The sequence below is a fragment of the Microtus pennsylvanicus genome, chromosome 22 (genome assembly GCF_037038515.1).
Source record: "Microtus pennsylvanicus isolate mMicPen1 chromosome 22, mMicPen1.hap1, whole genome shotgun sequence".
NCBI classification, from domain to species: domain Eukaryota; kingdom Metazoa; phylum Chordata; class Mammalia; order Rodentia; family Cricetidae; genus Microtus; species Microtus pennsylvanicus.
This window is the reverse complement of record NC_134600.1, coordinates 35030862-35048775: the sequence shown is the minus strand read 5'-3', so window position 1 is coordinate 35048775 and position 17914 is coordinate 35030862. Positions and strand designations below refer to the sequence as shown.

General features: G+C 42.2%; 1 protein-coding gene across 3 annotated transcripts in view; it reads left to right on the top strand.

The window, feature by feature from the left end:
* The window catches only part of Reln (reelin), a 426015-nt gene that overhangs the window by 306475 nt on the left and 101626 nt on the right, over nt 1–17914 (top strand). For all 3 annotated transcript variants that reach the window (XM_075956443.1, XM_075956444.1, XM_075956442.1), the window contains exons 21-24: nt 2830–3022; nt 3732–3844; nt 10404–10541; nt 11329–11515. In XM_075956443.1, the coding sequence (XP_075812558.1) occupies nt 2830–3022; nt 3732–3844; nt 10404–10541; nt 11329–11515 (631 nt within the window). The remainder of the gene's footprint in view (nt 1–2829; nt 3023–3731; nt 3845–10403; nt 10542–11328; nt 11516–17914) is intronic.

Here is a 17914-nt window from a genome sequence, read left to right as displayed (position 1 = left end):
AGACCGGCTGGCAGCGGCATCCGCCTGCCCACAACGATCTGCCACAAACAGCTCAGGACACCTACTTAACAGCTGATAGACGTAGGTGTTAAGCAAGAATCTTGTTGTCAATGCTTATTTTTATACTTTTTAAACGTGTTTCCTTCTTGGTATCTTAGCAACTTTGAAATCTCTCTCAGGTGTGCTTTTACTCTCTGCCAAGTTCATGGTTCCCTTTGTAACCGTGCAAAGGGGCGGTACAGACAGCATCTGTAAATCTCAGCGCCTCCGTCTGTGTCTGCATGAGACGAAGACGCTGGGCCTTCACAGAAAGAAGTATAGTGAACTGTTCTCAGAAATACTGGGGTCAGGAAATGGGTGGAAATACACGGCAGAAGTGAGGTTTCAGCGGGTGTCTCTTCTAGACCCTCCTGTGTGGCATTGCATTTGCTTTTCTCTGAAAATGTCCAGGAGACAGGGTATCTTTTTCACACAAAACTAATTGAAATGAAGCCTCACCGGCTAAGTAATAGCCACCATCCTAAATGATAGTACAAAAACAACCCTTAAAGCTAAAATAGCACTTGATTTTCACAGAAGAAAAAAATATTTAAAGTTGGAAAACCTTGACACCAATAAGACCATGGGTGTGATATGGATACGTTTTTTGTTGTTGTTGTTGTTTTTGGGGTTTTTTTGTTTTTTTCGAGACAGGGTTTCTCTGTGGCTTTGGAGCCTGTCCTGGAACTAGCTCCAGGCTGGTCTCAAACTCACAGAGATCCACCTGTCTCTGTCTCCCGAGTGCTGGGACTAAAGGCATGCGCCACCATCGTCCGGCCTTTGTGGCTCATTGCTGGTTTTGTTCTATGTCCTTTATTTCACCAGTATTGCTAAAAAATTTAATCTAGCATTTTACACTTTCAAGGTTACGTGTTGTAATCATGTAAAGAAGTCATGTTTTTTTTAACATCACAATGTCACTCTATAATAGCTGAAAGTCCGTGGTTTATAAAATGGCTGTAAGAAACTTTATTTCGAATTGCAATGCTTCCCTCAGTCTCAGAATAATTGAAAAGCAGGGACTTTGGAGCCCAGCAATGCTGACTTCTCATTAAGGCTTTACCAATTAGTACCATTTTCCATTTAACCTATTTCCCAGCTGTCCCCACTATACAGCATTACCGTAAGCGTGAATCTAAGGAAGAGAATGTGGGCATTGCGCACAGCCTTGTTGTCCTAGGACTTGACTGAGACTCGACAAATGATAAGCCCCATTGTAAAAGATGAGCAAGTTGTTGCATTTTCTACTTCTGAGCTCCATTTACAAGGCCAGCAATAGTGACTCTGACTTCTACTGAACATTCTGCTGAACTAGAGATTGAGCATTTTTTTCTTTTTTCTTTTCATACTCATTGGCCAAGTGAAAAGTTTTAGTTCAAGACTGATAAACAGTAATTTTTCATTGCTGGATAAGGTTTTTATTTTATAACCTTGATTCTAAGTCCATTACGAACTTGCGGATGAGCAATAGTTTATCTATTAAATAATGCCTTTGGAGGAGGTGGATACACACTCATGTGTGCAGGTGTAGACACGAGACAGAAAAAGAATCCACCTTGATTTCAGAGACAAGGTCTCTCTGAGATCTGGGTCCACTGATTAGGCTGGGATGGACAGCTAATGAACCTGAGACCTGCCCCGTCCCCACCCCCACAGCAATACCACCACAGCTGCTTCGTATGTAGGCGCTGAAGATCACACTTAAGTCCTCAAGCTTGCGTAGCGAGCACTTTGCCCTAGTGATCACCCCAGCCCCCCATTTTAAATAACATTTTAATCTCTGGTAGGATCAAGTCAAGGCAGTTACTCCATGTTTCTTGGATTCCACAAAAGACCATTAATGAAGTATATTAAATGAGTCAAATATGTCACAGAACTTCATTAATCCCGTTGGACACATCAGCTATGTCTGTCACTGCTTGAGAGGACTGTTGAATGGTACTGGGCCTGCTTCAGAATGGAAGACACAAGTGTGCCGCTGGGTAAATAAATCTAAGTGCGGTAGACACAACGGTGACGCACATTGACCCCTGTAACTAAAGCGCAAAGGTGTCCGGACTTTAATCCTGACAGATTACAAAACCCTTGAGTTTTTTTTTTCTAAAAATGACAATGCTTTTGTTTGCTTGAGAACCAAGATGAGAATCTGACTGACTTTGGACACAAACATTAAAAATATGTACAACATTTTCAATATTGAATTCATGAGCATGAAAAATATTTTGAAAATAAACAAAAAATTAGTAAGTTGTCAAATTTTTCACCACAACAAACATTCTGGTCCATGTCTTTCTGTAGTGTTTTGTGGATGGTATTGAAACTTAATCATAATACAAAGTTTAATATATTTGTATTATCTTTATCATATTTATAATATAGGGTATTCTGTCAGGTGCCTATTCCAGGTTACTTAAGCTTTCCCTTGTCCCTCTAATTAGGTTCTGAGATTACTACCAACTACTGATAAAAATAATCATTTAATATTCACCATGTTTTTCTAAAATTATCTTTGCATTTAGAATTGTTTCATTCAGGTAGATTCCAGCTGCCAAAATTAATGAAAATATATAAGTTCTCAATTTCAGATACACCTGACAACCCACACATCTTAACATTTTTAAAGGTCTTCTTTGTTTCAAATGGATTTGTTAGACTGGCTGAAATCTATTCTACAGCTTGACAAAGTTTAAATAAATCAAAGGAAACTGCCTAGCATGCAGAATGAAACCTCAGTCCTGCTCTGATACATCCGTCTGTGGAAGTGTCTGATTCCCACCTTGTTTCCTTCAGTTTTACAGGAGATTCTAAACTGGCCTCAAGCATGCGCTATGTGGAGACACAGTCAATGCAGATCGGAGCCTCCTATATGATTCAGTTTAGCCTGGTGATGGGGTGTGGCCAGAAATACACCGCTGACATTGACAACCAGGTGAAGCTGGAGTTCTCAGCCAACCATGGCCTTACATGGCACCTTGTACAAGAGGTATGTATGCTTTCTCTGACACTTGCAATGGCTGCCTTCTTCCTTAATCCGTATTATACCACCTAAAATTGACATCAGGTTAGAACCAACACAAAGAGACACCCTCCCCCAGAAGTATCAGATACCAAAGAGCAATTGCAAACAAAAGAAATAAGCCAAGACTGGATACTCTTGGATACTGTATCAAGTCTTATTTCTCCAGCCCCCTTTCTCTGAAAGCATGGCTTTTCCTCCCCTATGGCATGTTTTGAGCTCTCCTTTTCCCAACCAGGGGTTGTCTAGATAAGGAATGAGTTGGCTTCTGACCTTAGAAACAAACACATAAGAACTATAATCTAAACTTTGTAATAAATCTACTTTGCCTATGACGCCGTGCACACTCTTATAATCTGACCTTTCCATAAATGCAAAATTTTAACACAAAGGATAAGTTTTATAAATGCTAATGAGGTTCATAGATCGAAATTAATCTTCATTCCTATTTGTGGTGAGAACTGAAAGATGTTTCATTCTATGATGCCGTCTCAGTTGTAATTTCTTCCCAAATGTTTTTAATGTCACAGAAAAAAAAATGATGAATTTGGTCCCTAGTGCCAGTAGCTGAGACTGTGGCCTTAGCTTGCTCTACGGTCTCTTTCTCTTGCTGTAGGACAGGAGACATCTGCAGCAGACGAAGAGAGGCTGAGTTTAACTTCTGCATCTCTTTCAGGAGTGCCTTCCCAGCATGCCAAGTTGCCAAGAATTTACATCTGCCAGTATTTACCATGCCAGTGAGTTCACACAGTGGAGGAGAGTTATTGTTCTTCTTCCCCAGAAAACCTGGTGAGCAACAATGTCCTAAACATAGCCGTTCCTTCCGCTTTTATCATGTTATCATAACTTGAGTATGAAGATGAGCTCAGCAGATAGTAAGAGTACTTTCTCTCTATTCAGAAGCCTAATCTTGCTTATATACTCAGGTTTTTGGAAATTGGCGCTAATGAGAAATATGAAAATTTGTTTTTCCAGCGTTTCTGATCTCCCTTCTTACCCCCAGAATTCTGTTTTTGTGGAAAAGCTCAATGAGCCTACCTCTGTACATTTAACCTTCAAAATGAAATGACACAAGGGATCTAGAAATCCAAGTAGTTCGGATGGCGAGTTTATTTTCTCATTGCAAGGCCTAGCTTTATATCAAAAGTTTAGCACACATTCTTTTTCTAGTCACATTTTTTTAGTAACAATAGAAATCATCCCTTGGGAAGAAGAAGCCTCAGTAAACAAGGAAGAAAGAACAATCGAGAAGAGGAAGAAAAGAATTACAATAGTTTTTTGCAGACTCCATTGTTTTCATCTTAGTCTGGTCAGTCGAAACATTGCAATATCAGTGTCTTTTTTTTTTCACTCAGTGTTACGGATAATATTTAAAACCTTTTGTCAGCATAAGTTTGCCCAAAAAAAAGTCCCAGACTGCAGATTAGGTCTGAATTCTCAATGTAACTCCACCAGTGCTCAACCAGTCACGTGATCCTTGCTGTCACCACCCCCCTCTTCAAGGTAGAGTCCTGTGGATGTATAGACTGTAATTAGTTTATCTTAAAGGCTCCTCACCCTGGGCATCTAAGATTCTGATTTGTGTGTAGAAGAAAAAGCATAATCAAGACCAGCATTGTATTTTCCTATTGAAGGCATACGCCTTCGATGCACTTTTTATGAAGAGAAAATAACTAAGCAAATCTTTCTCTGATGGTTTTCTATATAAAAGTTGGGCACTTCCCAAAGGCAATGGACAGGTGACAACCCAGAATTTGCTTTGTAACTTCTGGTGAGGACTGAGTGAGAACGGCTCCTTGATTGTTGGTAGAGTACATCATTACTGGAATAAGCTGGAGTAAGAAGCTTGAAATTTGATTTCCACAGGTGGTTTTTTATATGTCCCACTGTGAGCCATTTCCAGGATTCTCTATTGATGCTTTGTGTAATAAGTCCTTGGTTTCTTTAATATTCTACTCTTTTGTGTCTACTGCTGGGAGTGTAATCAAGATTTTTATTTAATTTCAATGATATTCCAAGCATGTATTTCAATGAAAGCATATGTAAAACAACACCTCAAACAATTGAAACACTGATCACTCTGAGTGCAAGCTCCTCAGGGCTTTCGGTCTTCGTTGCTGCATAATTAAATTTATTTCTTTCATTATTAAGAAAATCACCAAGTGGTTTGACTCATTGGCATATGTGACTCGATTTTAAAATGACTATCTTAAGGTAATATTTTGTTGTGTGTTGTAGAAATTTTTTTTTATCCCTAGAAACATTCCAAGCCACCATTCCTTTTAAGTCTTTCCATGCATGAATGTTTTGGCTGCTTTATGTCTTTGTGCCACGTGTGTCTGGTGCCTTCAGAGGCCAGAAGATGGCCTTAGGTCTTCTGGATCTGGAGATACTGACAGTGGATTCTGGGAATCAAACCCAGGTTCTCTGGAAGAGCAACCAGTGCTCTTAACTACCATACCAGCAGGTCTGATTCAGAACAGGTTACTCTTCATCAGTGTTGAAGAGAAATGTCATGACCCTTAGACTCCGTACATTCATTAGAGTGTCTGTCTTATAGTAGGCTTATTAGTATATCTTCATGGAATGTTAGAAAGTTAAATAGAATTTTGATTCAAAGCACATCAATGTATTAAAAAGGTGGCGTACTGTAAGACACACATGTGAATATACAATATGAAAACAGAAGGGAACCTATTTGGGGTCAGGAAGGGATCTAGCAGGAAGCAGAAATAGGGAAAGCAGTAGATAGAAAATATGAGCAAAATGCCATGATGTTATGTATATGAAACTTACTTTTTATGCCAACTAAAACTTTTGTAAATATGTTACTCTCAAACAAAAGAAAATATTATTCTTGTTGCCATGTGCCTTTGAGCACATGTACCTGTAACCAAATTCTGCTTTCCCAATTTCCTTTAGACTCCTTAGGAGGGAAAAGTGAAATGTTATTTTAAAAAACAAACATCCCAGTATAGTATTTATTCCCCTTGACTCATGGTTGATCTAAATATTATTTCTACATAAGGAAGTTTTATGCTGGTTATTGCCATTGTTTCTGAGGATATAATGATTAAAGTGTCTACCATAAGGATTAAATTTATTTAGTCTACACAGCATCCTTGGTAATTTTTCTATAATGCCTATTTCAAGGTTTTTGCAAATAGCATTCTACTGGGGAAAGAGGGAGTTTGGTTTGAAGCAGTGTTGTTTTTCTGACCAAACCATTGTTCTGCTGTTTTGATTCAAACGTGTATGCAAATATAAATTAAATACATTAAAGCAAGCATGGTCCCTGCAATATCCTAGGTATGTTAACTTTGGAAAAGGTGTTCGATTGGATAACTGTCAAGTGGAAATGGCTCCTGGATACACCTGCTCAGAGAAACTAGACTGTATACGAACTGAACATTTGTTACCCAATGAAAATTAATTTCATTTTTATGAGGGACATTTACATAAGAACAGGGCCTAATGAGACCCAAACAGCTGTCAGTTGTGGACTTCATAAACAAATCAACACCTAATGACTGCGTGAGTTTCAGAATAATTGGGCAAATGTAATTACGGGAACTCTAAAGGTGGAAAATACAATTTAGCTAGCCTTCATTTACCTTGATTCTTCAGTTACTTAAGCATGGAGAAATGAGTGGGTGCCAGTATGGTTTGGTCGGGAAGTTTACCGGAGGAGGGGGTATTGCTTCAAGTGCTGTTGCTCTTAGAAATCCATGGAGTTTGAAGTTTGGATTTTAAATGCAAGTCAGTGTTATTGTGTGACCTCTTCAGGGATGGATGGATGGATGGATGGATGGATGGATGGATGGATGGATGGATGGATGGATGGATGGATGGATGGGCGGATGGATGGGTAGGTGGATGGATGGATGGATGGATGGATGGATGGATGGATGGATTGATTGATTTGATTGTTGGATGGATAGATGGATGGATGGATGGATGGATGGATGGATGGATGGATGGATTGATTTGATTGTTGGATGGATGGATGGATGGATGGATGGATGGATGGATGGATGGATGGATGGATGGATGGATGGACGGGCGGATGGATGGGTAGATGGATGGATGGATGGATGGATGGATGGATGGATGGATGGATGAGTGGATGGGTGGGTGGATGGATGGGTGGGTGGATGGATGGATGGGTAGGTGGATGGATGGATGGATGGATGGATGGATGGATGGATGGATGGGTGGGTGGACAGACAGACAGACAGACAGACCAATGGTAGAATGAATTGACAAATGAAGTATTTGTGTTGAGGACAGCATTGAGCAAAGGTGCACCTGTGAGTCAGTGTGATCACTCATCTTCCCTCTTGTGATCAGCTAGAAATGGCTCACACGGTTAATTTTTTTCTCATTAAAAATCAATCAAACATTCAATCTCTTTTTCCTGGCTTTTCTCTTAATCGGCATCAATATGTAGAGTATATTTAAGTGAAATAACATTAAACCTCCTATGGCAAGGACATTCCTCTTCAAGGGTACATGAGCGTAAGGATCAGTTCCTTAGGGAAAGGCCTTTGGGTGCACATGTGACTGTAAGCATACAAACTGGAAACTAAGGGGAGTTTCTCAACACCTGCACCCTGCTTTGCTACTGAAAGTAGAAAACCTCAAAATACTATTTTCCTCAGTACTGTAAAGGCATCTCACCGTGAGGATAACAACCTACCTCTTCAGAGTCAGACACTTCAAGGGATTCTGAAAATCAGTTTGTCCAAACCTTTTCCTGAGAAGTGAGGAACTAAAATCCTCTGACAGTTTGGATTTCTCACTGAAGATCACACTTCTGCAGAGCTGGAATCAAAGGAGTCTATTCCCTGACTCCGGTGAATTTTTCAGTCCACTGCCTCTGGAAGGTAGACACAGACTCCTCTTCGAGCCTGTTTGACTCATTTTTAGCACACTGGTTTTTTTTTTTTGCACTTAATTTATTCTGTGCTGTGCTTATCTCTGAAAGACCATGACGACTCCGCTGGGACTCTGGACACGACTCAGATTATAATCAGTTTAAAAAGAACAGAGCATCTCTCCTTTTCGTGATGGTAGCGTCCATGAGTTTTGTTTGGTTCGATTCTATAGGGCGCTATGCTTGTCTTAGCATTCTATTGCTGTGATAAGACACCGTGACCACAGCAACTCTTATAAAAGAAAGCATTTAACTGGGGCTTGCTTACAGTTTCAGGGGTTTAGCCCATTATCGTCATGGTGGGGAGCATGGTGGTATTCAGTTCAGGCAGACACAGTGCTGGGAGTAGCTGAGAGTTCTACATCTGCATCCATAGCAGCAGGAAGAAAGAGGCTGTGGGCCACGCGTGGGCTTTTGAAACCTCAAAGCCCATCCCCGGTGACACAAGGCCATGCTTCCTACTTCCTCTCAAGTAGTACCACTCCCTGAAGGCCATGCTTTCAAATATGTGGAAGCCATTCTTATTCAAGTCACCACAGTACTGTGTTGTAGTGAAGCAGGGCCCCTTGTTCTGGCCTCCCGGCTAGCTCAGTTGGTAGAACGTGAGACTCTTAATCTCGGGGTCATGGGTTCGAGCCCCACGTTGGGCACCACTCTGTTGTAGTGAAGCAGGGCCCCTTGTTCCGGCTGCCCAGCTAGTTTATACCCAAAATAACAACACACAAATTGTATTCATTTAAACACTGTCTGGCCCATTAGTTCTAACCTCTTATTGGCTAACTCTTACGCCACTCCGTTGTAGTGAGAAGCGGGCTGGCTGTGTTCCCAGTATCCAGCTAGCTTATACCCCGAAATAATCACACAGAGATCTGTACTAATTAAATTACTGCCTGGCCCATTATCTCCAGCCCCTTATTGGCTAACTCTCACATATTAGTTTAACCCATCTCCATTAATGTGTATCGCCACTTGACTGTGGCTAACCAGCATGAGTCTAACCAGCATCTGTCTTAGAGAGGAGAGCCATGGCGTCTGCCACACTGACTTCTTCCTCCCAGAAGTCTGTTCTGTCTACTCCACCCACCTAAGGGCTGGCCTATCAAAAGGCCAAGGCAGCTTCTTTATTTAACCAATGAAAGTAACACATAGACAGAAGACCCTTCTACACCAGTACTGTAAAGGAATCTACACTCACTGTAGGCTTTTCTAAAGGACAGTTTGTAATGGAACTATGAAAATCAGGATGGCTGTTAAATTATAAACATAAACCTACTACCATAGAGGTGTCTCTGTCTTATGTCCTATGATAGGTACTGATGTGGAAATAAACCCCAGTCTACTGGAGGCCCTCTGTGAACCCTGGAATAGCCCTACTACGTATGAAAACACAAGCTATTAGCAACAGATTATTGACAAAATATACAAACAAAAGCTTAGCCTGTATTTTAGCGGTCTGTTGTGTCTTTGTGGTGTGATTAATATGTGTAATTGGGGCAGATTATTATGGACCATTCAGAGGCAAAGCAAGTGTGTTTATAGTGTGCTAGGGGATGCTCTGATCAGCAGAGCGAAGACTCACAAGAATTCTGCGTAACTCTGTGTTGCGACCGCTGCTGTCGGTGTGGTTGCTTTGGCACCTTGAATAAAAAGAACACAGATCTCTGAAAATTCCTGCAGGTGAATTTTCTCTGTAATGTTTTAAAAAAAATGTTTTCAAGTAATCATTGATCCTGAGTCTTTTTTTATATGACTTTCAAAATATCTTCTTTAGACTCTGACGTCAATAAACTAAGACCCCCCCAAGTGTTTGTGTTTAACTTTTCATCTCTATTTAAGGTCAACTGGCCCATGAGACTCCAGTAAGTTCGTGTTTCAGAAATAAGCACGCCTTCATGTGCACATCTTCTTGCTAGATATAACTTTTCAGCGTGTCTTCTCAGCCCCAAAACTGTACTCTAAAGGTTTTTTTTTTCTATTGTGAACCAAACCAAAGTCTTCCGATAACACTGGTGTGCCTGTTCTGAGAAACTGTATCACATGGGGTAAAATATTTCATATTCTCACCTGTGAGAGACGTGTTTTATTTAGTGGGTAGCTTTTACTTTTGAATGTTATTTCTTTATTTCCAGAATCAAATTTTGAGTAACAACAGAAAGTCTGGCCCACTGTTTTCCTTTAAAAATGCTTCAACTAAATTAAGATTAAAGCATAATATAGGCAGGCTCTTTTTCAGCTTTCTTCTTTCATGACAGAATTGTTGGACTGTAAAATAATTGATTGGAAATTAAGCTAATTAAATATTGGGGTCCTAAGTAGAAGTTCTGAAGGCTTTGTTTTCAGAAAGGTGCTGAACTCTGGTCTTCTTAGGGAGAAATGCCACAGCGGAACTGATATTTTCTGCTTTGTTCCTAGGTCCAGCGCCACCCGCTTCCGCTGGAGTCAGAGCTATTACACAGCGCAGGATGAGTGGGCTTTAGACAGCATCTACATTGGGCAGCAGTGCCCCAACATGTGCAATGGACATGGCTCGTGCGACCACGGCATGTGCAGGTATGTGCTCCTGAGAGCATAACCCACTCCTGAGTTTGTGTCTGTGGGTTCTTCCCGGAGGTTGTTTTCCCAGACACTGCAAAGACTCAGACATAACAAAAGAGCCAAAAGAAAGTGTGTCTCCCTTCTGTTCTTGTTTTTCATGTAAAAGAACTGTTACATGAATGCAAAGCCATATATTATATATATTCTGCACATATATTCTAAACCTCTCAATCTAAACTCAAGAGCAGGCCTGCTGGGTTAACCTGAAAGCCTGGCTGTTAGTTCCCACCCACCCCTCATCATGCTCAGTTAGTCAAACAATCTGCTACATGCTCTGCTACACTCTCGGCTACGCCGCTTCACTTGAAGCTCAAGGTTGTGCAAATGGGAAGAAAGTGAGCACACTTGAATACAAAGAAACCCCAAACTATGTGATTTAATCAGAACTATAAAACATCACAAGAGTGACATGTTAGTTGAATACATGAACCTACATATATACTATCTTTAAAGTCGTGGGGAAATCCCAGTCTCTCTGGCACAAACATAAGCCCATGTGTCTTTCATTACTTCTAACCTTGAATCCCACAATTTTAACATAATACCTGTAACTAAAGATTCTACCCATTTTGAAGAACGTGAAAAACTGAAGATTGTACCGTATCCTATGTACCTTTAATGCTGCAGAAAGATGCGTCAAGATGCGTAAGGATGAGACCTAGGGGCACGTGGCATGTGGGAATACCTTAAGTAGGAGGGCATTGTGTCGCTAATGACTTGGTTATTTTCGCTGTTCTCATAGGTGTGACCAGGGATACCAAGGGACTGAGTGCCTCCCAGAAGCTGCTCTTCCTTCCACAATTATGTCAGATTTTGAGAACCCAAACGGTTGGGAGTCTGACTGGCAGGAAGTTATCGGCGGAGAAATCGTGAAGCCCGAGCAAGGCTGTGGGGTCATTTCTTCTGGATCGTCTCTCTACTTCAGTAAGGTACGCCCAGAAGTCAGAACGAGCCATTAGGCAGTGGCTGGTTTGACATGAGACTTGTTCACAGACGTGCTGAACTCCACAGGTACCAACAAGGAATGGTTTTACTATTCTTCAAGCCCTTCATTGGGCTTAGCCGTGTGCCGGTCCTATTGGGACATTGGGAAACCCATCTTATTATTGATGTGGATTACTACAAATATAGCTTAAGCCAGCTTAGAGTTCCTCATACTCCTGTTCTTTTCTGTGCAGTGCTGGGGCGGAACGGACAAACTCTGACACTGAGCGGCATCCCAGATCCCCTCACCCACCGCTGCTGCACTTCATTTAAACCCCGTTGCTTTCCTGTAGCCCTGTGCTGTGCAGGCTTCTGTCTTGAAGGCTGTTGACTAGAGCAGGCTTTTTATCTGTCCTCACTCCACCCTTTTAGACTCTGTGAGAGGATACGCCTAGGCTGAGAGACAGACAGGGATGGATGGAAGAGCCTGGAGGTTAGAAAAGCTAGTCTCCATGTTTGATTCCGTCTGATGCTACTACTTCCTAGCTGTGTGTCTGTAGGCATATCACTTCATCCTCTTTCCACTCACCTCCTCATCCACAAAGGGGACAATGAGAGAGTCCACTTCAGTAGAGTTCTTACGTGGATGGAGTTGGTGAGTGCCGACCCTGTAGCAGAGTCTAGGGGTTGTGTTTATTGGATTTGTCATCGTGTGAATCTCAGGACTCTGGTTGGAGGAAGTAAGAGTGAAGAGAGGAAGGGAGCATATACAGAGCTGTTCCTGGAGAGAGGGGGCTAAGCAGCTGGCTGGTGAGCAACCATAACTCCAGGGCTATTCTATCTTAGTTTGGTGACTACCCGTAGACCCTACTGATGTAGAATGCTTCATCAATCTTGTTCTTGAAACGTTCAGCTTTCCTGGTTGTAGCAGCCAATTCGACATACACATTGGTAAATATCAACAAGGGACTCAGATGCCAGGCACTGGCAGAATTGCAACGACTAATTCTCTTTGAGCACCCCAATCCACGTTGATTTGTTGAGGATGAGAGGGGAGCCCCCTTCCTCTCCTCCCCGCTATCGTCCAGGCAGACCATCTTCTGCACTCTGCTCTGGTTCATCTCCAGTGAAAACAGAAAAGACAGGGAGCAGGCGCCAACCTGAGTGACATGTCTCGCCCTAAGCATGCGCAATTGTCTTCAGGATGGGAAGTAGTTAATACCGTCTCTTTATAGAAGGATTACAGTCACCAATTCTGGTACAATTAGAAAAGTCTCACTTCATTTACATCCTATAGCAAGTAGACAGGTGTGGATGATATACCACGGGGCTCCTACAGCGTAGATTTTGTTTTGGCAGAAATCCAAGAAAAATTAATTTGTGCAAGTGAAAAAATAGGTTCGAGTTTTGTTCTGATGTAGGTGTGAAGCGAAGAATCTACAAGGAAACAAGACAGGAAAGGATGGAAATCAGGATGGGTCTAGTCCGTGTGTCCTGGCTGTTGACATGGACAATCCTACCGTCATGATCTCTAGAGATCATAGTCAATAAGGGACCAGTGCACACTAGAAACATGGCTCTGCAGAAGGGACACTGTGCTTGCTGTCAGCATCTGCTTTAAAAATAAGATTATAAATATTTCACTGGTAAACGTGTGTCTATGCATACACGGAAATTTCATACATAAAGTGTCCTGGGTGGACACTTGACCCAAAATTGTCTTTTCTACAGTCAGACTGTCTGGATACACTTCGTTCCAGAGCTCGTGTGGAGGTCGCCTTGTGGAGTTATTTCTCTGTATTTCAGCATTCCTGTCTGTGAAGCAGAGTGCTGGGCACAGTGAGGAAGTTAGTGCAGGTGAAGAAGAGAGCCATGTGGGGAACAAGATGCATTAGTCATCACTGTGATTTTTTTATGAGAGGAAATTATAAAACGGTCCCATTCCCCCCACATCTGCCCTTCTACTCGAAAATCATCATTTCAAAGGTACAAATTTCCCTTCATCTCTCGGTACAGCCTTCCCCTCTGGGCTTCTGTATAAATATCTCAGAGCCTTTCTTTTCCCTATTTTTCTCTAGTAGCATCTATCTGTTTAGAATTCTAAGTGGAAAATCTCATCTTAAACTAAAAGAGGAGAAAGTGGTTTCCATGCAATCAGAATAAGGGAAACTTAGGAGGGCCTGACCTCGGGAATAGCAATTCCTCAGCTACTCACAGGCTGTTTCCCTATCCAATGCCAGGTTGACTATCACCATGAGAGAAGAATCATCACTTATTTCCAAAGGGAAAGCAGGGAGGGTTTCCGGTTGGCTCCTCGGTGTCCCGGGAGGAGTGGTGTAGAGATCCCCGCCTGCAGACACCAGGCTGTGTGCTGGCTAGCTTGGGAGAGACAGGAAACACGTAGCTGAGCATTGAGCAGGCAGCAAAGAAAGAGCTCTAAGTCATGGGCCCACCTCCCTAAGTTGATGTCTCTAAAATCCTCCATCCTCTGCCTCTCCAGCCACAGGATGTAGGCTGCTCTCTGACCGCCTCCCTTACCCACGTTCTCTGGTATTTGCTTTCCAGCTGGGAAGCTCCCACAGCTGAAGGTTGTGTTTGGTTCCTGCCTTTACCCTGAGTCTGCCGCCCTGCCTCCCACCTTATCTGCATTCACATCAGCCACGCCCTATCCTGCTGAAAGATCTGTCTCCGTGCCTCTTGCAGGAGCTAGGGCCAGACTCTCCCACGCATTGCCGTCTTAGCCTTTCTGAGGTGATATGTAGGTGGTATACTCTTTCTTCCTGCCTTTCTCACGGGACCAGGCAGAAAGCACTAGCTGGGCTGAGCTCTAGATAAAGTGGCCAGCTCCCGAATGCATGTCCTAGTCTAGGTTTATGTATCGATAAACACCCAGAGGACTCAGTAGGTCTGGAATAATTAAATGTCCGTGTGACCAAAGGGACCTCAGCATGGGATCAGTTGGGCTGCAGCCACCATTGTCACCTTGGGTCTTTCCGTGGTGTTTTGTGTAACACGGTTATTATAGAATTAGCTGATTTGGCTAGAAGGAGAGATTCTAAAGGAGTGGTTGCGTTCAAGTAAATATAAGAGAAGTTTGACCCTTGTGGTGTTTTCAATAACGGAAACCAATGAGTTTCCTTTATTGAAATAAATAAATTCATAGCTGCTTAGAGGATCTGTTTTCAGTTCTGTTACCTCCCGTCTGGTAAGATTTGATGTATTTCAGCTGAACGCTTAAAGAAGGGGGCCATTTCACCTCTAGCTTATTTTGCTTCTAAAAACCATTCCTCCCGTATAGACTCTAAGGTACGAAAATACTAGAATGTCTGAAGGGTTTCTCAGAGCATTTCAAGTCAACTGGAGAATCACTTTCCCACTCTGGGAATGGAAACATGCTCATTCAGCCTGTTACTCTAACACGTGGATACAGACACACATCGTGTGTGTGTGTGTGTGTGTGTGTGTGTGTGTGTGTGTGTGTGTGTACACATGTGTGCATGAATCTATAGATCACAGCAAAGTAGGAAAACTCCAAAGCAATAATTACATCATATTCTAAATTCTGACAAAAAAATTATCATGAGACTTTTTTCTTTTTCTCTTAATTTCTTTGAAATAATGTTCAGCATTTCAGGTCCCTGAACAAAAGAAATGATGTTTGCTATTTATCTATGAAAACACACTTTCAGTGCCAAGCTAAACATGCGTGTGATATTTCCCACCATTTCTAAAAGTCCAACCGAAGTGGTTTCCAAACCCCTGGGGACTAACCCATCACATAGAAGAGCAAGCCTGCGCAGTGGGTTCACAACAGACCCCCGTTCCAAACAGCTAATTGTGATGATTGGATTTGTATAATTCTCACCTTAGAGCCTTATCCTTCTGGCTCACTTCCACGTGCTGCGTTTTTCATAGATTTTTTTGTCGTTGTTGTTGCTAGGTTGAAATCAACCTGCTAACTCTTGGAGTTTTTCTCCCAAACATCGCTCTGCTTGCTGTGGTCCTGGGGTAGGAAAGAACTGGGTGTTTCTCATCTACCATATTTCAGACAAACAGTTTAAGATGGTACAAAGCACATACAAGAGTTCCTCAAATCATACTAGAAATGGGAAGGTTTAAAGAATGAGCCCACGTTGGAATCAGGGTCATCTCCCTTGCAGGCAGGCATCCTGGCTTCTTTTGGACTTTTAACTGGCTTTAGAATTCTTGATAGGAGTATACTTCTTTAATTAGTCCACAGATAATTACCCTCTCGGTTTCTGTGTCAGAAGAACTCTTTCTCGGTGAATTCGGGAGATGAAACTGGGGCTCAGTGTAAGCATTGGGGTTTTCCCTCTAGTCTACATGTATTGTCTTGGTTTTCCTTCCCGATCTCTAGTCGAATTCCCATGTGCCCTCCAAGACCAGAAAAGTCTTCTGATTAACTCTGGTAAAACCTAACTATGTGGGAGACTCTCCTGATCGACCTTCTTGTATACCACCTTATCTTGAAGTCATTACACAGAACAGGGTGACAACCTCTTGTCAACCTGTGTCGGCGCCACCCAGCTGGCTGACCTACAGGGGCACAGCAAGAGAAGGAAGTAGGCTACTGGATTTCTGAACATTTTTAACATGTTAAGATATAAGAGACTGTTGAATGGTTAGACACTTACTTAGATGGCTCCTCCCAATGCCTCTGCCTAAGGGTTAGTAAAGCAGATGGAGAGACCCAAAGACTCCCTTTTTGTCAAGAAGTTTCAGTCTTGCCCACTTCGCTGTGACTTGCTCTGGAGATAAGAGCTGTGAGCAGATCTCTGGGGAGAATACACCTTCAGAAATGCATGTAGTGCACCAGACAATTTACACACAACACATGTGGTTTAATCCAATTATCACAATTCCGTAAGGAAGGAGGGATTGCCAACATTGCACCTATGAAGCTCAGAAAGGCCACACGACCCATGTACAGAATGAATAAAAGACCGAGAGCCAAACCCAGCTCCACACATGAGTCATAGTATCAGACTCAGTCAGAAATGCCACAGGGACCTGGGTTCAATCCCCAGAACCCACATGATAAACAAAATTCTATCCAGGCATAACAACACAGGCCTTTGAGCAGTCTGGAGGTAGAGGCAGGCGGATTTGTGAGTTTGAGGTCACCGTGGTTTAGGTAACGAGTTCCAGGACAAATAAGTCTGCATAGGGAGACTCTGTTTCAAAAACTAATAATGATAAAATTGATTAATTAGAATAAGAGCAGACAGGGTGATACACACTTGTACCCTCAGCACTGGGGAGGTGGAGACAGGCATATCCTTAGAGCTCACTGGCCGGCCAGACTAGCCTAGTTGGCAAGTTCCAAGCCTGTTGTAATAGGGGCGGCAGCAACAGGCTGCGTTCCTACCACCGCGGCTCACGGCTGTCTGGCTAGCTTATGCCCCGAAATAAATACATGGAAACTGTATTCATTTAAACACTGCCTGGCCCATTAGTTCTAGCCTCTTATTGGCTAGCTCTTACATATTGATCTAACCCATTTTTAATAATCTGTGTAGCCCACGAGGTGTGGCTTACCAGGGAAGATCTTAACCTGCGTCTGTCTGGAGTGGAAGAATCATGGCGACTCCCTGACTCAGCTTCTTTCTCCCAGCATTTTGTTCTGTCTACTCTGCCTACCTAATTTTCTGTCCTATCAGAGGCCAAGCAGTTTATTACTTAACCAATGAAACAACAGATAGAAAGATGACCCTCCTCCATCATTTCCCCTTTTTCTATTTAAACAAAAAAGAAAGGCTTTAACTTTAACATAGTAAAATTACATATAGCAAAACAGTTATAAAGCAAGAATTACAGTTACAATATTTACATCTATTTTATCTTTATCATAATAATGGAAAACTATAACTATGCAGTTTCTTTATTACTTAACCAATGAAACAACAGATAGAAAGATGACCCTCCTCCATCACAAGCCAATGAGAGACCCTGCCTAAAACTAAACAAACAAACAAATAGATAACACAACAAATGTGGTATTGTCTAATCGTTGTCTTCAGGCCTTTGTTGTAGTAGTAGGAGCGGCGGGCTGAGTCCCCGCACCCGGCCGCCTGAACGGCTAGCTTTACCCGAAATAATTACATGGAAATTGTATTTTTTTAAACATTGCCTGACCCATTAGTTTTAGTTTCTTATTGGCTAGCTTTTACATATTGATCTAACCCATTTTTATTAATCTGTGTAGCCCATAAGCTGGCTTACCAGGAATGATCTTAACCTGCATCTGTCTGGAGTGGGAGAACCATGGCGACTCCTTCACTCAGCTTTTTTCTCCCAGCATTCCATTCTGTTTACTCCGCCTACCTAAGGGTTGGCCTATCAAATGGGTCTAGGCAGTTTCTTTATTAATAAGAAATCACTCC